Source organism: Lissotriton vulgaris, chromosome 3_1, assembly GCF_964263255.1.
Source record: "Lissotriton vulgaris chromosome 3_1, aLisVul1.2, whole genome shotgun sequence".
Lineage (NCBI taxonomy): Eukaryota > Metazoa > Chordata > Amphibia > Caudata > Salamandridae > Lissotriton > Lissotriton vulgaris.
Window position 1 is genome coordinate 40,747,120 of NC_141689.1, and position 17,430 is coordinate 40,764,549.

At 45.9% G+C, this 17,430-nt stretch overlaps 1 protein-coding gene across 1 annotated transcript in view; it reads right to left on the bottom strand.

Moving 5' to 3' along the window:
- LOC147725892 (long-chain-fatty-acid--CoA ligase ACSBG2-like) overlaps positions 1–16,619 on the bottom strand; it is a 144,527-nt gene extending 127,908 nt beyond the window's left edge. The window contains exons 1-2 of the mRNA XM_086963383.1: positions 16,565–16,619; positions 8,456–8,745 (exon numbers count right to left, since the gene is read on the bottom strand). Of these exons, the coding sequence (XP_086819509.1) occupies positions 8,456–8,745; positions 16,565–16,619 (345 nt within the window). The remainder of the gene's footprint in view (positions 1–8,455; positions 8,746–16,564) is intronic.
- Positions 16,620–17,430: the final 811 nt, after the last annotated feature.

A 17,430-nucleotide genomic window follows, 5' to 3' on the forward strand; every position in this document is an offset into this window, starting at 1 on the left:
ACCGAGCTGTTTAGGAGAGCTCTTTGAACAAAGATACTGCAATGGACCACCAGTCGATCAATAGACCCTGAAGAGATTCATGTCACTGACACCTCTCACAAATTCAAAATGAAAGCTTATGCCGACAAGCGCGAGGGACTTGAGATATGGTCTTTGAGGAAGGATAACGAGTTCTTGTCAGACAATAGTAGATGCGCAAGACCGTTTGATCCTGAATTGATAAGAGTTGTGGTGAGCAAAGGACATATGGTAACTACCCAACAACCGGGAAAGTCCATAACCAGATACTCATCTTACTTGCATTGCCTTCATGTTCGTCAGCTCCAGATATTTTGGCTCGTGCTCCCAGGACTTTTTATTACCAGGGCCCCTGACCAGAAACGCCTGTGATGGAAAGATGTGAGGGGGGTGCATGTACAACCCCCAAGGAGTGGCTGTCTCACTACGTGTCGATCAGGACACTACTAATAGCATAGCTATTTCTTGAAAGGTGGCAAACAAAGGTGTGTGAGATGAACCAGGGCCGGACTGGGAAGCAAAAGCAGCCCTGGCACGGTGCATAGTGAGTGCAGTGAGTGAGCCTGGCCACTACAAGGAGCGTTTGTTAGGGTTCTTGGCCCCCCAAAATGTGGGTAAAAATGGTACATTCTACAGCAGTTTCATCACATATTCAAGTGTATTAGCTTTTAAAGCATAGTAAATGATGGCCTTACTGTGCACCTGGATACAACAATCTTTGTTGTGGCTCTTCAATGATTCGCTCACTATCACCCTCCGACAGTGCCTTTCATCTCTCCATAGCCCCACTCTCACGTGTATTTTATTTGTTTTAAAGCACCTCTCATATCAGTGAGGGATGTTGGAGCACTTTACAGAGACAATAAATCAAACGCATGTAAATCCGTGTAAAAAACTTTTTACATATGACAAAGGGGACTACAAGGTGTCAGATTCAAGTCTTCCATACTGGAAGGCATTTTTTAAGAGTGCTTTCTCTGGAGAGGCATACATTTAGGATGCAGAACGTAACACAGTGGTTACAGTTGACCTTACTAATAAAAATGTTTTTCTACCCAAACAAACCCTTTTTAGCAACATTATGATAATAAAAGAATGGGAAAAAACATACCTTTCTCACCTAGATTAAGGTTGTAATTTAAGAACTGCCCAGTTACAAAAGGATCTCTGTGACAAAAGCAGTTCTCTGGCTCAGCCGTAGGTAATTACAAAGCAGAGTGGTTTGAAGTTCTGCCTGGAGGTGCAGAGTGTGGACCTAGAGATGCACATGGGAGTGTGCAGTGGAAAGCGGATATGGAATGATATGTACTGGGAATAGTGAAGAAGAGTTTCCGGGAAGCTGGCAGGGAGCAGTTTTTTAGGACAATGCTTGGGGTTTTTGTGAGAAATTAGTGAGTTTGTGAATAAGGAAGAACAAGACTGCTAAAAACAACAAGGGATACCAGTGTGGCTGTACACACTGGAAAACAATCAACCCTGCTCCTGGGTGTGGTAAGAAGCTTCAGCAGAAACAGACAAAGAGTAGGTGAGGGTTTCTTTCTGCAGGGTACTAGGAGGGTACAAGGAGGGGAGGTGATTGCAGAAGTGAGGAAAGAACTAACATTTTGTAGGTTGAAAGGAAGAGAGTTTAGGGAACATTCCTTCTGCATGCACAGAAGGAGTCAAGAGTGCTTCAGGACAACGTTGTTTAAGAGGGTGCACAGACAAAATATCGACTCCAAAATATCGACTGGACATAATATCGAGTTTTAAATATAGACTGGACAAAATATCGACTGGACATAATATCGACTACAAAAATATCGTTTTACAGGTAAGTGAAGTAATATCGACTGTATAAAATATAGATAGCAAAAATATCGAATTTTTAATATTATATAATATTTTATAGTGTATTTTTATGTAATAATATGTGTGAAAAGTGTGTATTAATGTTATAAAATATTTTATTAAATGAATTTTGTTTTCATAATAATTGCGTAATGTAATTCTGTAGCGGGTTGTGGGTTTATAGGGGAATAGGGTGGGAAGTAATTTAATAATAATTAATTAATTAATATATGTTTGTAAATATTTTTAATTAATAATTAATTGATAATTAATTAATATTAATTAGTTAATTGATTTATATAATTTGGTACATATTTTGTATTAGTAATTAATTGGTAATTAATTAATTGTAATTAGTTAATTACATTAATTAGAGTAAATTTTTAATATATATAATTTTGTGTTATTGTTAAGTAATTAATTGGGAAAAAATAATATTAATTATTAAAATAATTACAGCTAATGTGCTAATATATTTACTTTATTGTTATTGTTAATTAATAATTAATTGGTAATTAAATAATATTGATAAATTTTGGGTAAAGGAGTATTTTTAGGGTTCAGGGTCAGTTTTCAGTTTTTGGGTAAAGGGGCATTTTTAGGGTTTTGGGTCAGTTTTCAGTTTTAGGGTAAATGGGTATTTTTAGGGTTCAGGGTCAGTTTTCAGTTTTTGGGTAAAGGGGCATTTTTACGGTTCAGGGTCAGTTTTCAGTTTTTGGGTAAAGGGGTATTTTTAGGGTTCAGGGTCAGTTTTCAGTTTTTGGGTAAAGGGGCATTTTTAGGGTTCAGGGTCAGTTTTCAGTTTTTGGGTAAAGGGGCATTTTTAGGGTTCAGGGTCAGTTTTCAGTTTTAGGGTAAAGGGGTATTTTTAGGGTTCAGGGTCAGTTTTCAGTTTTTGGGTAAAGGGGTATTTTTAGGGTTCAGGGTCAGTTTTCAGTTTTTGGGTAAAGGGGCATTTTTAGGGTTCAGGGTCAGTTTTCAGTTTTAGGGTAAAGGGGTATTTTTAGGGTTCAGGGTCAGTTTTGGGTTTTTGGGTAAAGGGGTATTTTTAGGGTTCAGGGTCAGTTTTGGGTTTTTGGGTAAAGGGGTATTTTTAGGGTTCAGGGTCAGTTTTCAGTTTTTAAACGATATTTTTGCAAGTCGATAATGTGACCGTCGATACTCTTTGGAGTGGGAATAGTATTTTTTACCCTTCTGGTATTGTACGGTAATATAATAGTATCTTATTTAATTTTAGTATGTTATTATATATATATGTTTTTACAAATATGATTGTAAAAAATTATTTTTATAAATTTCATTTATTATTTAATTATTGTAATTTAATTTAAGTATTTTTAAGTATATTTTAGTAATTAAATTTTAATATTAATTTAATTAAACACTGTTTTTAACAAAGTCGATATTTTTTATAACTACATTATTGTAAACGATATTTTGTACTCGATATTTTTGTACTTACCTGTTTGTAGATACAAACTCGATATTTTGACTGTCGATATTTTGTCCACGATATTTTTGCAAGTCGATATTTTGTCCCTCAATATTATTTCAGTGATCCGTTTAAGAGGCTAGGCTGGTGGAGGTCAGAAAGCACATGCTTCAGTGAGGGGTGATAGGAGCCAAGAGCACGGATTGATGGGGTACTCATTGGTTTTAAAGATGGCGCGGCAGCAGAAGGACCAGCCTCGGAGACTGGGATATTTGAGCCTTCATTATGAAATGGGTGGGAATGCATGTCAGCGGTAGAGAAATTGGCAGCAGGTGAGACTGTGTGTGAAAGAAGAGGAAGAGAGATGGTCTGGCAAAGGGGGAGAGATGGTCTCTGCATCCTCCGATGTTATGGGAACTGCTGGAAGCAAGGATGCCTGGGTAAGATATTGTTACATTTGGGAGGGTAACATAACATGTCAATCAATCATTCCATCAGCATTTATATAGGCTGCACTGTCACCCCTAAGGGTGTCTGGGCTTTGTGGGTTCTATTTCTTACTTGTCGAAAGTCAGGTTGTGAGATTCTTTCTAAAGTCCGCCAGCGAGGGTGCTGTTCGGAGGTGGAGGGGCAGGACATTCCAGGTTTTGGCAGCGAGGTAAGAGAAGGGGCGGCCGACGCTGCGGCTGATGCGGAGTGTGTGTGAGAAGGCGAGTAAGGAGGAGTGAAGGTGTCTTGCAGGAGTATGGAAATTAAGCCGATGGTTGATGTAGGATAGTCCATGATCATGTAGAGCTTTGTAGGTGCTTGTGCGGATCTTGAACTGGCATCTCTTCTGGATGGTGAGTGAGTAGAGGCTTCTAAGGTGGGAGATGATGTGGGTCCGTTTGGGGAGGTAGAGGATGAGTCTGCTGCAGACTCATGTATACCCAAAAGGGCCTCTTGGAGCTGAATAACAGATGTTTGTTCTTACCCAACTCAATAATACTCATTTTATCAACCTCAGAAGGATGAAATACTTTGTTTCCTACTCTCATAAATGCAGCACCAGCTGCCCTAAGGAGGTTAGGCTCTCTGCTGGAGGTCAGCATCATACAGCCTGTACCCCTAGCACAGTAACCTGTACCTGAGCAGGAATACTGTGTATCCCATCAGGGGTAATCTGTTACCCTGCCGAGTAATCTCTATCCCAGCAGAAGTATCCTCTACACCAGCAGGAGCAATCTGTACCCCAGAATCAGTAATCTGTACCTAGCATGAGTAATCTGTATCAGGACAAGAGTAATGTATACCCCAGCAGGAGTCACCTGTACACCTGCATGAGTATTCTGCACCTAGTATGAGTGATCTGTATCCTAGAAGAGTAATTTCTACCCCAACAGGCGCCCTACAATGCACCCCATTGAAACAGCAGTAATGAGGAGCATCAACAACATGGCTTTCAAGTTAACCAACCTCCCATAGGCAGGGCTCGTCACACACACCTGATCAGCGCTAGGGTACCCGCACGTGTGATAGTGTGAGTTAGAGATACACATAACATACCATAATCAGTGCCCGGGCATGGGCTCATGTTCTCTGTAAAGTAGAAGCTGTCTGTTTTTATTCTCAGATGAAGGCCTCAGAAAGGCAGGGGTGGAGAGCAACACTACATCTTTCTCTGTTTTATCAAGCCAGCCCACAAGAATAGAGTACACTCATAGCAGCAACAGAGTCACTAATATAGCGCCTACTTAAATCTCCTAGCGATGGACCTTTGTAAGTTTAATCTTTCAACAGTGAGTACAATGAATATATATCTTCACTTTCAATAATGTACAGATGCAGTCTACAGAACATCTGAAACCCCTATACATTGAAAATCTATGAATGCTCATACCAAGTGGTCTGTTCTGAAAACAGCGCTAGCTGTCTCACCAGCATCATGTTATCACAAGCATCAACAGTACTTACAGGTTTGGCTTTAATGCGCTCTCCATGAAAACTGCAGGTGTGATGGCCTGAGATTTCTGCATTAGCACATTAAAGCCAGACCTATTGGTTTTGTCAACGCATGTTGATGCTGTTTCCTAGTCCCATATACCCAGCCCACATTTATCCAGTTACCCAGACCGTTTGCAGTCTCCAGCCTGAATGCATGAAGATGAGAGGCGGATAAGATCACAACTAGTGTGCTACCCACCCCTAGTTAGTAGTCAAGTCGATCCTCAGTAACTATCACTAGCTACAGGCCCTAGTTTAACTCATCAGGCACGGTTCAAGGGTGACCGGGGGCTTGGAGCACAGAGTCAGTTCATTGGACAGTGACCTGTTTCTCCAACCCTTTCATGTGACAACAAAGGGAACCGTAGTAGCCAATATTTCAGTTCTTCACTGATTTTGATTTGATTTGGTTTTATTCAGATTTGTGAAGCGCGTCGCTACCCAAGGGCGTCCCAGCGCTGATACTCGGCCTACTTGAACCAGAGAAGGGGTAGTTTATGGGAAAAGCCAGGTTTTCAGTAGCCTACGGAAGACCAGTAGGTTGGTTTCTCTTCGGATGGGGAGCGGAAGGGCATTCCATAGCTTGGGGGCATTATATGAATAGAGGCGTCCCCCTGAATGTGCTTTTCTTATTCTGGGGACACTAGCCAGGGAGAGGGTGTCTGATCTCAACTGTCTATTGGATTTATGGGGTTTGATGAGAGGTCTCAGAATGGGGGGGCCTCTGCCATGGAGTGTTTTGTGTGAGATGCAGAGGGTTTTAAAGGTAATCCTTTCTTGAATTGGGAGCCAGTGGAATGATTTGAGGGCAGGTTTGGCAGAGCTTCTGGGCTTTGTCCCGGTGAGGAGCCTTGCGGCGGCATTCTAGGCACATTGTAGTCTGTTTTTGACCGATATTGGGACACCTAGGTACACGGCATTTCCGTAGTCCAGTCTTGAGATAATTAGGCCCTGCATTAGCAGTTTTCTGGACTGGAAGGGAATTAGGGGGAGGATTTTCTGTGCTGTCCATATAAGGCCGAAGCATGTACCAGCGTTTTTTCTTGCTTGGACTTTAAAGTTGAGGTCTTGGTCCATCCAGAGTCCAAGGCTCTTAATTTCCCTTTTAGGGGAGGGGGGAGTCCCCAAACAGGGTGGCCATGAGAGAGAGGGGGGGAGTTTGCGTGGGTCGCCAAGTAGAAGGATCTCTGACTTCTCTCCGTTAACTTTAAGGCGAGAGTCGCACATCTATTTTGATATGTTCTGGAGGCAAGTGACCAGGTTATCCAGGCATTTGGTCGACTGGTTTATGGAGACGACCAGTTGGGGGTCGTCAGCGTACATGACTACCTTTATGCCAAAAGGTGTCATCTATGGGGGGACATGTATACGTTAAAAAGTGTGGGGCTCAAGGAGGAGCCTTGGGGACCCCAGACTGAAGTGGGAAAACTATGGAGTTGACAGAACCGTCGGCCACCTCGAAGGTCCTGTATTCTAAAAAGGACTTGAGCCAGGTCAGGGCAGTACCAGAAATTCCTGCCATCTTAAGACGGTGGATAAGGATGGCGTGAATGATCCACCGTGTCGAAAGCAGCGCTCGGGTCCAGGAGGATCACTGCCACTGATCCTCCAGCATCAAGGATGGTTCTTGCTTCTTCGATCACGGCCAGGAGTGCGGTGTCCGTGCCCTGTCCTGGTCTGAACGCTGTCTGGGAATGACGGAGAAGGTTGTTGGATTCATGGACGGTGGAGAGTAGATGATTTATGATCTTTTCAGCCACCTTACTAATGCCCGGGAGGAGTAAAATTGGTCTGAAGTTAGCCAGATCAGCGGGGTCGAGGTGAGGTTTTTTAAGTAGCGCGCAAACTGTTGCTTTTTTCCAGTTGGTGGGGACAACGCCATGGGTGAGAGACGCATGAATTAGTTTGGTAAGGGGGGGAGACACCGTGGAGGCAACCAGTTTTAGCTTGTTCATGGGAGCTGGATCTGATGGGGCTCCACTTTTCACAGAATTTAGAGTGGCCAGAAACAACTCCGTGGATACCGGGGAGAAGGCATTAAGGTGAGGGACATCAGGGCGAGTAGGAGGGGGTGGTGAGTCTGAAAGAGTGCTATGGGTGGGGAGTGATTTTAGAATATTGTTAATTTTGGAAGAGAAGAACTCTGCTAACGGATTACATCTGAAGCCTGACGGATCCACAGTGGGCTGTGGTTCCGGGGCTTTTGTCAGCAGGCGGACAATGCGGTATGCGGTGAGAGAGAAGCGCAGGGCACGTAGGGACCAGTGCGGCTTAAATCGCGGCAGCATGTATAGTTAAAGTACAATTTTACAATGATAAAAACAGTTTTAAAAATGGCAAGTTTAAAAAATTGAGGAGAGCTTCCCCCGGCTTCCGCCTCAGGGATTCGATGAAAGCGGGTGACACGCGTCTGCAGTAGCGCAGCTTTTGTACTGGGGATTGGCGGGAGGGGCGAGCACTAGTCTGCCGACCCACTCCTCATCCAAGATGGCGACCCCTCACCTTACATCTGAAGCCTGACGGATCCACAGTGGGCTGTGGTTCCGGGGCTTTTGTCAGCAGGCGGACAATGCGGTATGCGATGAGAGAGAAGCGCAGGGCACGTAGGGACCAGTGCGGCTTAAATCGCGGCAACAGGTATAGTGAAAGTACAATTTTACAATGATAAAAACAGTTTTAAAAATGGCAAGTTTAAAAAAATTGAGGAGAGCTTCCCCGGCATCCGCCTCAGGGATTTGATGCAAGCGAATCACTACCTGTGATTGTGTGACTTGGAAGTAGATTACTCACTTTACCACTGAATTTAGGATTTGTTATGTTGAAAAACAATAAACAACTTTAAGTTCTATAGAGAAACAATAAAGAAAAGGAAAGTGGGTTCATTTCTTTTTTAGATTCTGTTGTTTAAAATGGTATGACAATAATTATTAGTGAAACTGAGTCATTGATCTCCATTTCTTGCCAGGACCAAGCCGCAGCAAGCAGGGTGATGACTGCTTAAGATCTGTGCATGCACGCTCTACTAGATTGGTAATATTTGCCAATGAGTTCAACGGGAGAGACCAATCATTAAAGCCCTGTTTATGCTTTTGTGATCTGATGTACCAAGCTCGTCTCTCTCTGTTCCCCTTCAACAGCACATTGACTTAGCCATGCACATGCCAAAAGAAGAAAGCTGGACCTTGGACTGACCTTCAGGAAGCTCTTGGCTGCTGCCCTGCACTGCTGGTAGTACTGCAGGTATGTGGTGGTCTCCCAGCGGCCATCTCTCTTCACCGCCATTGCTGGATGTTCGCCGAAGCGCTGGACTGCGTCCTGAAACATCTGGAGTGTGGTGACCGGGGGCTCCGAGGCCGGCCCCATCTCTTCCATGCGCAGCTTCACTGCTCCATCCCTCTGAGTTGTCCAGAGACCATCTGCGGGAGCCAGGCTCAGCTGTCTCAGACCATCTTCCTTTCCACAGACACCCAAACTCTTGTATTCTGTGTGAGATATGATGACGAATGAAAGGTAATAGGGGCATACATTTACGAACAAGTCGTACCAAGCATACCCTAGCACCTATGATGGTATACAATGTTGACCTGGTTGGATTTGCCCGCTGTGTTCAACGCCATGGATCATATCTGGGACGCTTGACATGGCGAGGGAGCTGGACCCCACCACAAAGAGGTCCTGTTCATTCCTTTATAGAATATGCACTCAAGTTTGCCTGGACCAGTCTACATCTTGTGAGGGTTTAGTTGTGCAGATCCCAGGGGATCCTGGCTCTAACTTTTGCTTTTGAATGTCTACAGTCAACCATTTCACCATCTCTAATGGGATTCGGAAGCCAATTCCTCAACTATGCAGAAGACACCCAGGTGATGTTCAAAGTGACTTGGCTTGGCCCGAGAGCAGCTCTGTCTCTCTCTCGACTCCAGAAGCAGCAAGACTCACAAGTAACAAGAGCCACATTTGACGCCAGGCAGCATCTGATGAGAAGGGGTTTATTTGAGTTTGTCAGTGTAACCCCAGGTAATAAGTTGCACCAAATATTTTATGTCAGGTACCCCTGAAAGACAGGTGTTACTGTAGTTGCAGTAGAAGGTTCAGGGAGGACCTGGCCTGATAGTTCGGGCTGACTGCTCCTTTGAGGAGCAGGATCAAGACTGATTTGCAGAAGACTGTATTCAAACTGAGGAGGCATGGTGGGCAAGAAATGATAGATTGGGATGCGGCCCGAGCACTTGCCAGTGGCTGAGAGTAATTTGTGCATTCCATTCATTATCTTGTTTTTTTTACAACTGTCTAAAAGTGGCATTTTCACCATGTTATGTTTTCATTTTATTTTTTTCTATGTTAGTAAAATATTTCCATGTGGAGAACCCCCTTTCCTATACACCCCCACAAAGTCTGATGATCTGTCTGCTTCCCACCTTGGAAAGGACTTTACTACAGACCTTGACTAGTGTAAACCTCCTTCCATGTCCAGGGTGGGAAAGGGTCAGAGAACAGATCGTGAACGGCAACTAACTCACAAGTTTGTGGATGTTTACCAAGGTTCAAGCCTGAACACGCCTTGAAAACTCCATTCCCCGCTCTCTGCCTCACAGGCTGTTGAGGAGTAATAATACGCAGAAGAAACTGGATTAAAGACTGCAATGTAACGTTTTCTCAATTCCTCACTGTTGCAAAGCCAGTTTCGGACTTTATCTGAGAGTGAACATCACTACCTGAATCTCACTTACTGTAATTTCATGAACAATGAACTAAGGGGGATATTCTCAAGAACGTGTGATAACTTCCGCAAAAGTAGCTTAACACAACTCTTCACATCGCAGTCTATCGCAGGAAAATAACTCTGTGTCAATGTGGTATTCTCACCACGGTGGTACCATGCGATAGGCTCATGATAACGCGTCAAATGTCCGTGATAAAGTCAACGCGACACTGAAAAAATGTGAAACACTAACGCAAAAAAAGCTGCGATGAGGCCAATTGCGATACAAAAATCCACGAAAAACAGCCACAGGCCTGCAATTCCCACGCGTCAAATGGGAAAATTTACAATATAAGAAACAAAAAAAAGGGAGAGAAAAAGAAACTGTGTAGCACCATGGATGCACCAGGGCCGAGTGCAGGGGCCAACGCGAACGCAGCCAGCCCCAAAGACCACCAGCAAGGAACAACGGCGTCAGGGGAGGCCAAGGAGAAGAGGGAGAGAAAGACGGGTTGCAATCCGTAGGAAAACCAGATCAGCACCACGGAGATGACAGAACACTACCATCAACTGATACACAATTAGACCAACGTGAATGCAGTCGGAGTATCGAGGAGGGCAATGGAGGAAGCCACGAGGCGCTAGCATGACGTGAAAAGCCAAACCAAGCACAAACCTGCTGCCAAAAGGAAGGCAGCAAAGGCGACATGAGGTGGGAGTCCTGCACCACAGGAGGAGAAGGAGGAAATGGGGGTCACAGTCATCAGTGTGGAGACGGTGCAAGGAGGTGGGAGTCCGGACACAGCTTGAGAGGACCTGACACAACATCAACAGGGTGAGTAATGACCAGGGACTATAGGAGCTGGGGGGAGATGGGCACAATGGCACACATGCACAATGATGTGTAGCACACTGCACACCCACAATTACCCTAGATCATGTCCCTGATCCCCGTGGCACACTACAGCACACACACATAGCAAGAACAGCACATCCACATTGACGACAATGTGGTACAATGCGCAGACCCGACACTGCAGAACAGAGGACACAACTGGCTGCGCTCATGCACTGAAACAGGCTAACCACATCTAACAGAGAAGGAAACTGTGAGAAGGAAATGTATGCGTACAACCTCACATCCATCATGTAGTCCAAATGTTCACTGTCCCACATCAAAATCCAGCACCTTTCAAACAGTCACAATGTACATTGTCATACAGTATGCAGGTAAACAAGAACAATGCGCCAACATACATATCAACACAATGTCAACATGCATCTCCCCTTCACATTGCAGAGGGACAAACAACACCTCCAGCAGACCAGACCAGACAACTCACCAGTGATGCCGGAGAGGACCCCCACACCTTCGACACCCATGCACCACAACAGCTCATAGACATCCCAGGCAACCCACCACCAGGATCAGGGCAGCCAAGCCGCATAGAGGAGAAGCCAGCCCCTGCACAGACCACACAGCAGGAAGCACCCGCCAGCACGGCTGGCTCCCAACACTTCAGCGAGCCACACATGGCATTCCAATGCCAGGTGTCCGAATGCCAAATGGAGGTGGCCGAACAGGTGGGGGTGGGGTCAGAACCCATGAAAGATGAACTAGATCACAAGCGTGGTGTCGAATTCCCCTCAGGGACCCATCTACACCACAAAAAGGAGACCCAGACTGCGACAGAGACACATGCATTTGCCCATTTCCAGTACTGAATCACGCCCAGAGGCATGCAATTATCATTCACACACCCATGCTGGACCTGCGTATGCCGGGCCAGCCCACTCCGCTTACGCTTACGGTGGGGGGGGGGACATACCAAGATACATTCCCGGAATCTTCCCCACTGGCTGGGGTGACATGGTTGTGTCCACTGTACACTACACTCCAAACGCCAGCGGTGTGTGTCGACATGGATATGTGTGTGGTCTGCAAACTGCAGTCTGGCCATCACATCCACGCCACACTTGTCATTGTGTACATTCTCATTCATCGGTCACTTGCCTCCTTCACACATGCCTGGTCCCCACCTCTTCCCACAATCTGCTTTTGTGTGGCTGAGGTGCCATGTCGTTGATGGTTTATGTGCACGGCAGGCCCAGGTTGCGACAGTAAGTTGTGCTGTCGAGTCTGGTGGGTGTAGTAGTGGGCCTCAGCAAGGCCTACCAGTGCTAGGGGTTCGCCCTTCTCTGCACAGAGTCCTCAGACCATGGAATAGAAGTTGGCACAGAAACTGGAATGGAAAATGCAAGATTTATTAAACCTCATGAGGTGGAACTACATTCACACAGCACCCTTCGGTAATGTATGAAGAAGCACACTAAATGGAAGGAGCATGGTCCTATTACACCCACACAGGGGCTCAAAAGAAGGCGGTACAAGTACAAGAAGACGGTTTTAACTCATGGCCCTTAGAAGACACACTCCTCACAGACTACATGGACAAAAAACCCATCTCACAGACATACCGTAAGCTAGTCAATAACCAATCAGATCCTCTGATAACTCTGAAGGAAAGGTGGCAGGCAGACTTGGGGGACATGGAGGACTCGTATTGGACGGACGCATTGGCGTCGGCCTGGGAGGCAGCGATCCCCTCTAGGCTGAAAATCATACAACTCAAAGTGCTATACTGTATCTATTATACACGCACTACACTACACAAACTTGGGCACACCCCTGACCTACTCTGCCTCAGAGGCTGCAGACACACTGGAACATTTTATCATATAATATGGGACTGTCCGAATATACAATCTTATTGGGAACGGGTGATGAGTGAGATCTCGGAGGTGGGAGGGACTGAGGTCCCGCATGATCCCAGAAGCTGCCTCTTGAATATTTGGCAACCCACTGATCTAAATTTAGCATTACAGCATTACAGAATTGGGCCACGCTTGGGATAACAATTGCAAAGCGGAATATAGCCAAGAATTGGGGCTCCGGAGTGGTATCTACACATCAACAGAGGGAAAGGGACATGGATGTCGCGATGGTGGCCGAGAGAGCGGTCTATACCCACAGGGGATGTCCCAAAAAATGGTCCAGAATCTGGGGTAAATGGAGCGAATCCCGGGGGAATATATGTGAGCCACCGAGGACGGCCTCGACCCGTGAAAGTAGCCCATGATTAAAAAAGGGCCAAATTGGCGGAACTGATTACTTGACGTTGGATATGGGAGAGGTGCTAAAAAAGTAGTGTCACCTGTTGTAATGTAAATTGTAGGCAGAGAATTATTTGTTGTATGCGCCATGGAAGTGGGATGTACAGCTCAGCTCAAGATAGAGATGTTTATTGTGTACTGTTTTATGAACATGTCAATATGTATGAACACGAAATGACAATAAAATGTTTTTTTTAAAAAGAAGGTTTTAGGTACATATAAGGTCATACAGAAAATGCACAGTCAACAAGTAGCAAGAGCTAACAGTTGCTAATTCTGGTGAACACATCCTGACAGTTACAGACTAGGGACAGTTGCAAGGACAGCTGCAAGCTCAACTGAGCAGAAGAGGCTAAATATAACCTGTCTCTAGGCAGATTTCATAGGTAAACAACAGCAAAGTAAGACAGAACACATGGCAGGCACGTGGTAGCACATGGCAAACAAGATGGCTGCCAGAAATACAAAACGGATTCCACAAAACTGACAAGATAGCCTCTAAATACAGGATGGCTTCTGCTAATGCTAACCTAATCACTGCCAAAAATGTTGTTTGTGGGTTTGTAATGTGTGCATTCCCAGAGTTGTGAGTTGCTTGATTGTGGAGTTGAGGTGTGTGGTGTGTTCATTTGGTACTTGCCAACAAGCAGTGCATTTCTGTAGATGCCAGCCTGGAAGCGCTGGCTGATGATGGACTGTTGGAAGATGTAGGAATCATGCACACTGCCTGGGTGGTTTGCGTCGACGTTGGTGGAGATTCACTGGTGGTCCACTATTGCCTGCACATTGATGGAATGCGTGTGCTTTCTGTTGTGGTAATTGTGTGCAGTGTTGGTAGGGGGCACAAGTAGGACATGTGTGCAGTCAACCCCCAACATGTGCGGGAAGCCAGCTATGGGGTAGGCGCCTTGCTTGGTCTCCTGCTGTTCCTGTGCAGTGTGGAGGAAGGATAGGTAGTGCGGTACCGAGCTGATGATGGCATCCAAGACAGTTGTGGGGAACTTGGATTGGGCTGGTTGTGAGACTCCCCCGACTCTGGCAGTTTTTGGTTGGAAGGTACCAGGGGTCAACACATGCAGCACGGCGAGCAGTTTTGTCTGGGGTGGGACGTTGGTTGATCATTGTGTTGGTACCGTCGGCCTATGGGCATTGGTGGTCAGGATGCGTAGGATGGTTGTCCTTTTGAGCCTGTAGTGGGCAATGGCATTGTCTGGTGTTAGGTCTGTGAGGCTGGTGCATTTTCTGAAGGTGGCTGTCTTTGTCTGCGCTGCCTCAGTGGTGGTCCGGGGGGCGTTCTGGGGTTGGTGGCGGTGGGTGTTGTGGCCCTGTCGGGGCTCCCAGCTGCATGATCAGTGGTTCCATGGCATCTATTGACCTTCAGGTGAGGCTGTGGGCTGAGCTCCCTTTTCTGGTGCAGGCTGTCGTCCGACTTTACACCAAGTCAGAGTAGGTGTTCGTTTCCTGCTGCTAACACGCCTTATCGTCTGTTTGTGATCTTATCGCAGATCAGGCTGGTCGTTGAGAATGTTGAGGTGTGGTGTTGTTGCAGCTTTGTGTTTCAGAACTCCTACTCTGCATCTCATTAGCTATAGTTGCCGGGGTCATCTGCGGTGATGTTTTTTGAGGATGCTATCACCGGAAAACTGGTGATATGGGCTGTTAGCACCAGCTTGTGAAAGGGGCGATAAATTAATCGCGATTATGGCTGTGATAAAGTGCTGATAACTCGGTGACAGATCCTTGAGAATATGCCCCAAAGAGTGTCAATCACCAGTACCAGTCTTTTAAGAGAAGGCCTAACTGCAGTGTAGTTAGGGTAAGCGGTCCTGGGTTGGTCACTCATGAACACCTGAGCATACACTTGTGTGTGTTTGAGTCTACTGTCTTGCATAGCTGGTATCTGCGCACAGTCATCCTGCTGGAGAAGGGACTCTTCAGGCATTGGCAGTGTCCTGGAGTGGGCATTTGTAGTGTGGGTCTGTAGTGCTTATTAATGGTCTTTGTCATTACAGAGCTTGACTCGGTTCCAGAGAAAGGGAGGGGTGAGGAGGAAATGCACTTCTGTTACTTATATTGTCAAATAGCACCAGAGCTGAGATAGTCCAGGTCACCAGAAACAAAAAAACAAAAGAGGGGAGCCAGATCTCTAGAGCTCAACATAGGAGGGGGCTTGCCTTTGAAGTGTTTGGGGGAAGGGATCAGGCAGCTGTGTCAGCTTGGGGCAGAGCTGAGGTTTCAGGCAGGGGCTTAACACACCCCCCGCATCCCCGCGGTGCGGGGGGGCCCCGAGCTGCAGGGGGCCCCATCAGCACAGTACTCAGGCCTGAGTGCTGACCAGGCCCCAGGCGCCAGAAAGATAATAACTCCAGTGCTTGACAGCCTGGAGGAGCGTATCTCCAACTGTTTCTAATGTGCGAACGGATCAGGAAGGACCCTGTGAATACCACAATTCCAATTTAGAATTCCCATGTCCTTACTCCTTCTCTCAAGAGGACATTTTGCGACCCGACCAGGCCACTACAGCCTCCTGTCGCAGCTGTAGGTCTCAGCCTTAGGTCTGCAGACTGGTACAGGCCACTGTCTGAGGTTAGTTTCTGTGTAAATAAAGAGTGATGTGATTAACTCTTTTGATGCTGATGACGGAACCACTCCGTCATCAGCTGCGGTGGCGCTGTGCTGATGACGGAGCGGTTCCGTCATGGCCCGCTCGCCGCGCCTGCGCGGCGCGGATTCCGCGCCTGCGCTGGGCGTTCCATTGAGCGGGCGTGGCCATGACGGAACCGCTCCGTCATGAGCACAGCCCAACCGCGGCTGGTGACGGAGCGGTTCCGTCACCAGCATGCGCCCGATGTGGTTAACCTTAATAATTTATGTTTCCGGCAATTAAAATGTGCTCGGGCCCCCGCGGTCCTGTTTAGGTAACTTTGGGCATTATTCTGAATGCGTCCGGAATTGGAGGAGAATCAGAAGTTGCTCATGCCGAACCTATACATTCTGTTTTAATTTTGACACTCCAGTGTGTGTATGTGTGAGCAATGTGAGCTACTTTCACTTTAGCTGATCTGGGGACGTGACCTGTGGCTTGCTGCAATTTAGATGTAGTTAAATCCATGCTTGTGTTTATAATCAGCAGATGCCCGCTCAGTGAGGGCTTCTGCTGTTCTTGGCTGGTGGAAGTGCCCGTTCAGGATACAGAACACACTCTACTCTCTCGGTGTGCTTCAGTGCAGCCAAGGGCAGGGCAGCCTTCGCTTTTGTTGTCCCACAGGCTAGCTTCTGATTGCATGCCCTGCAGCCCTTTGGAATCACTTCTCCTTGTGTTCACCATCTCCTCTTTTGCTAACTCAAGTTTTAATGTTTTAAAAGGCAACATTCTGTTCATGCCCTAAGTAACGTTTCCGAATTCATTCAATGCTCAAGGAAACCAAGCGGAATGTTGGTTTTTGATCCATAATCTATGTATGGAATTTTAAGCGACATGTTTTTGTTATGGAGAAAACCGTGAGCTTTAATTGCAAGTCCCTTTTATAAAAGCTATAGTTAAAAGACAACACCAAGTACATTCTTCATTTCTTTGAGACCACCTTGATTGCAAAAGCCGATCTCTAGAGGCAAAATGAGTGTACTGTGGTAATATGATAGATTCTGAGGAACAAAATACCTCTCTGCGGGGTTTATTGCAGTGTAATAGAAATCTTACATTATATCCAGGGCCATTGGAATTATGCGATTGTGCAGCTGCAGCGCTTTTAGCATAATTATTGATTTGCCGCATTTTCCACATAATCTATCATCTGCCCACATAATCTGCAGATTTTAACAATTTTTTTTTTTATTTCTAGCTGAAACGGTTAGAAAAGTGCTAAAATGCAGCATCATGCGCTGTTGCGCAGTGGAAGCCCTTTGCAAAACTGATTACAACTGAATATTGCTATATTTGGGTGTTAAAATGGTACTAATGAGATGCAATCAATGACCACACAGTGTTACCTAGTTTAAAAATGATGAAATAATTAAGTAATACTATTACAAAATATGCCACATTATGCCACATAATTTGGCCCTCTCCTGTCGCATAATTCCAGTGGCCCTGATTATATCCCTAGTCCCCTTTTCATAGCGTCTCATAATAAATGGAGTAGGCCTATTGCTTACAGTAAAACTGATTTGAATCATTTTAGAGAGCTAGCAGGTGAGCTAAAGTCTTTTGAAAAAATGACAGCCTATGTGCCTCAGCCTCTCACTTTCCTGAGGCTTGCCTGGTACTGGGCGGGCTGGACAGGGCTCAGAG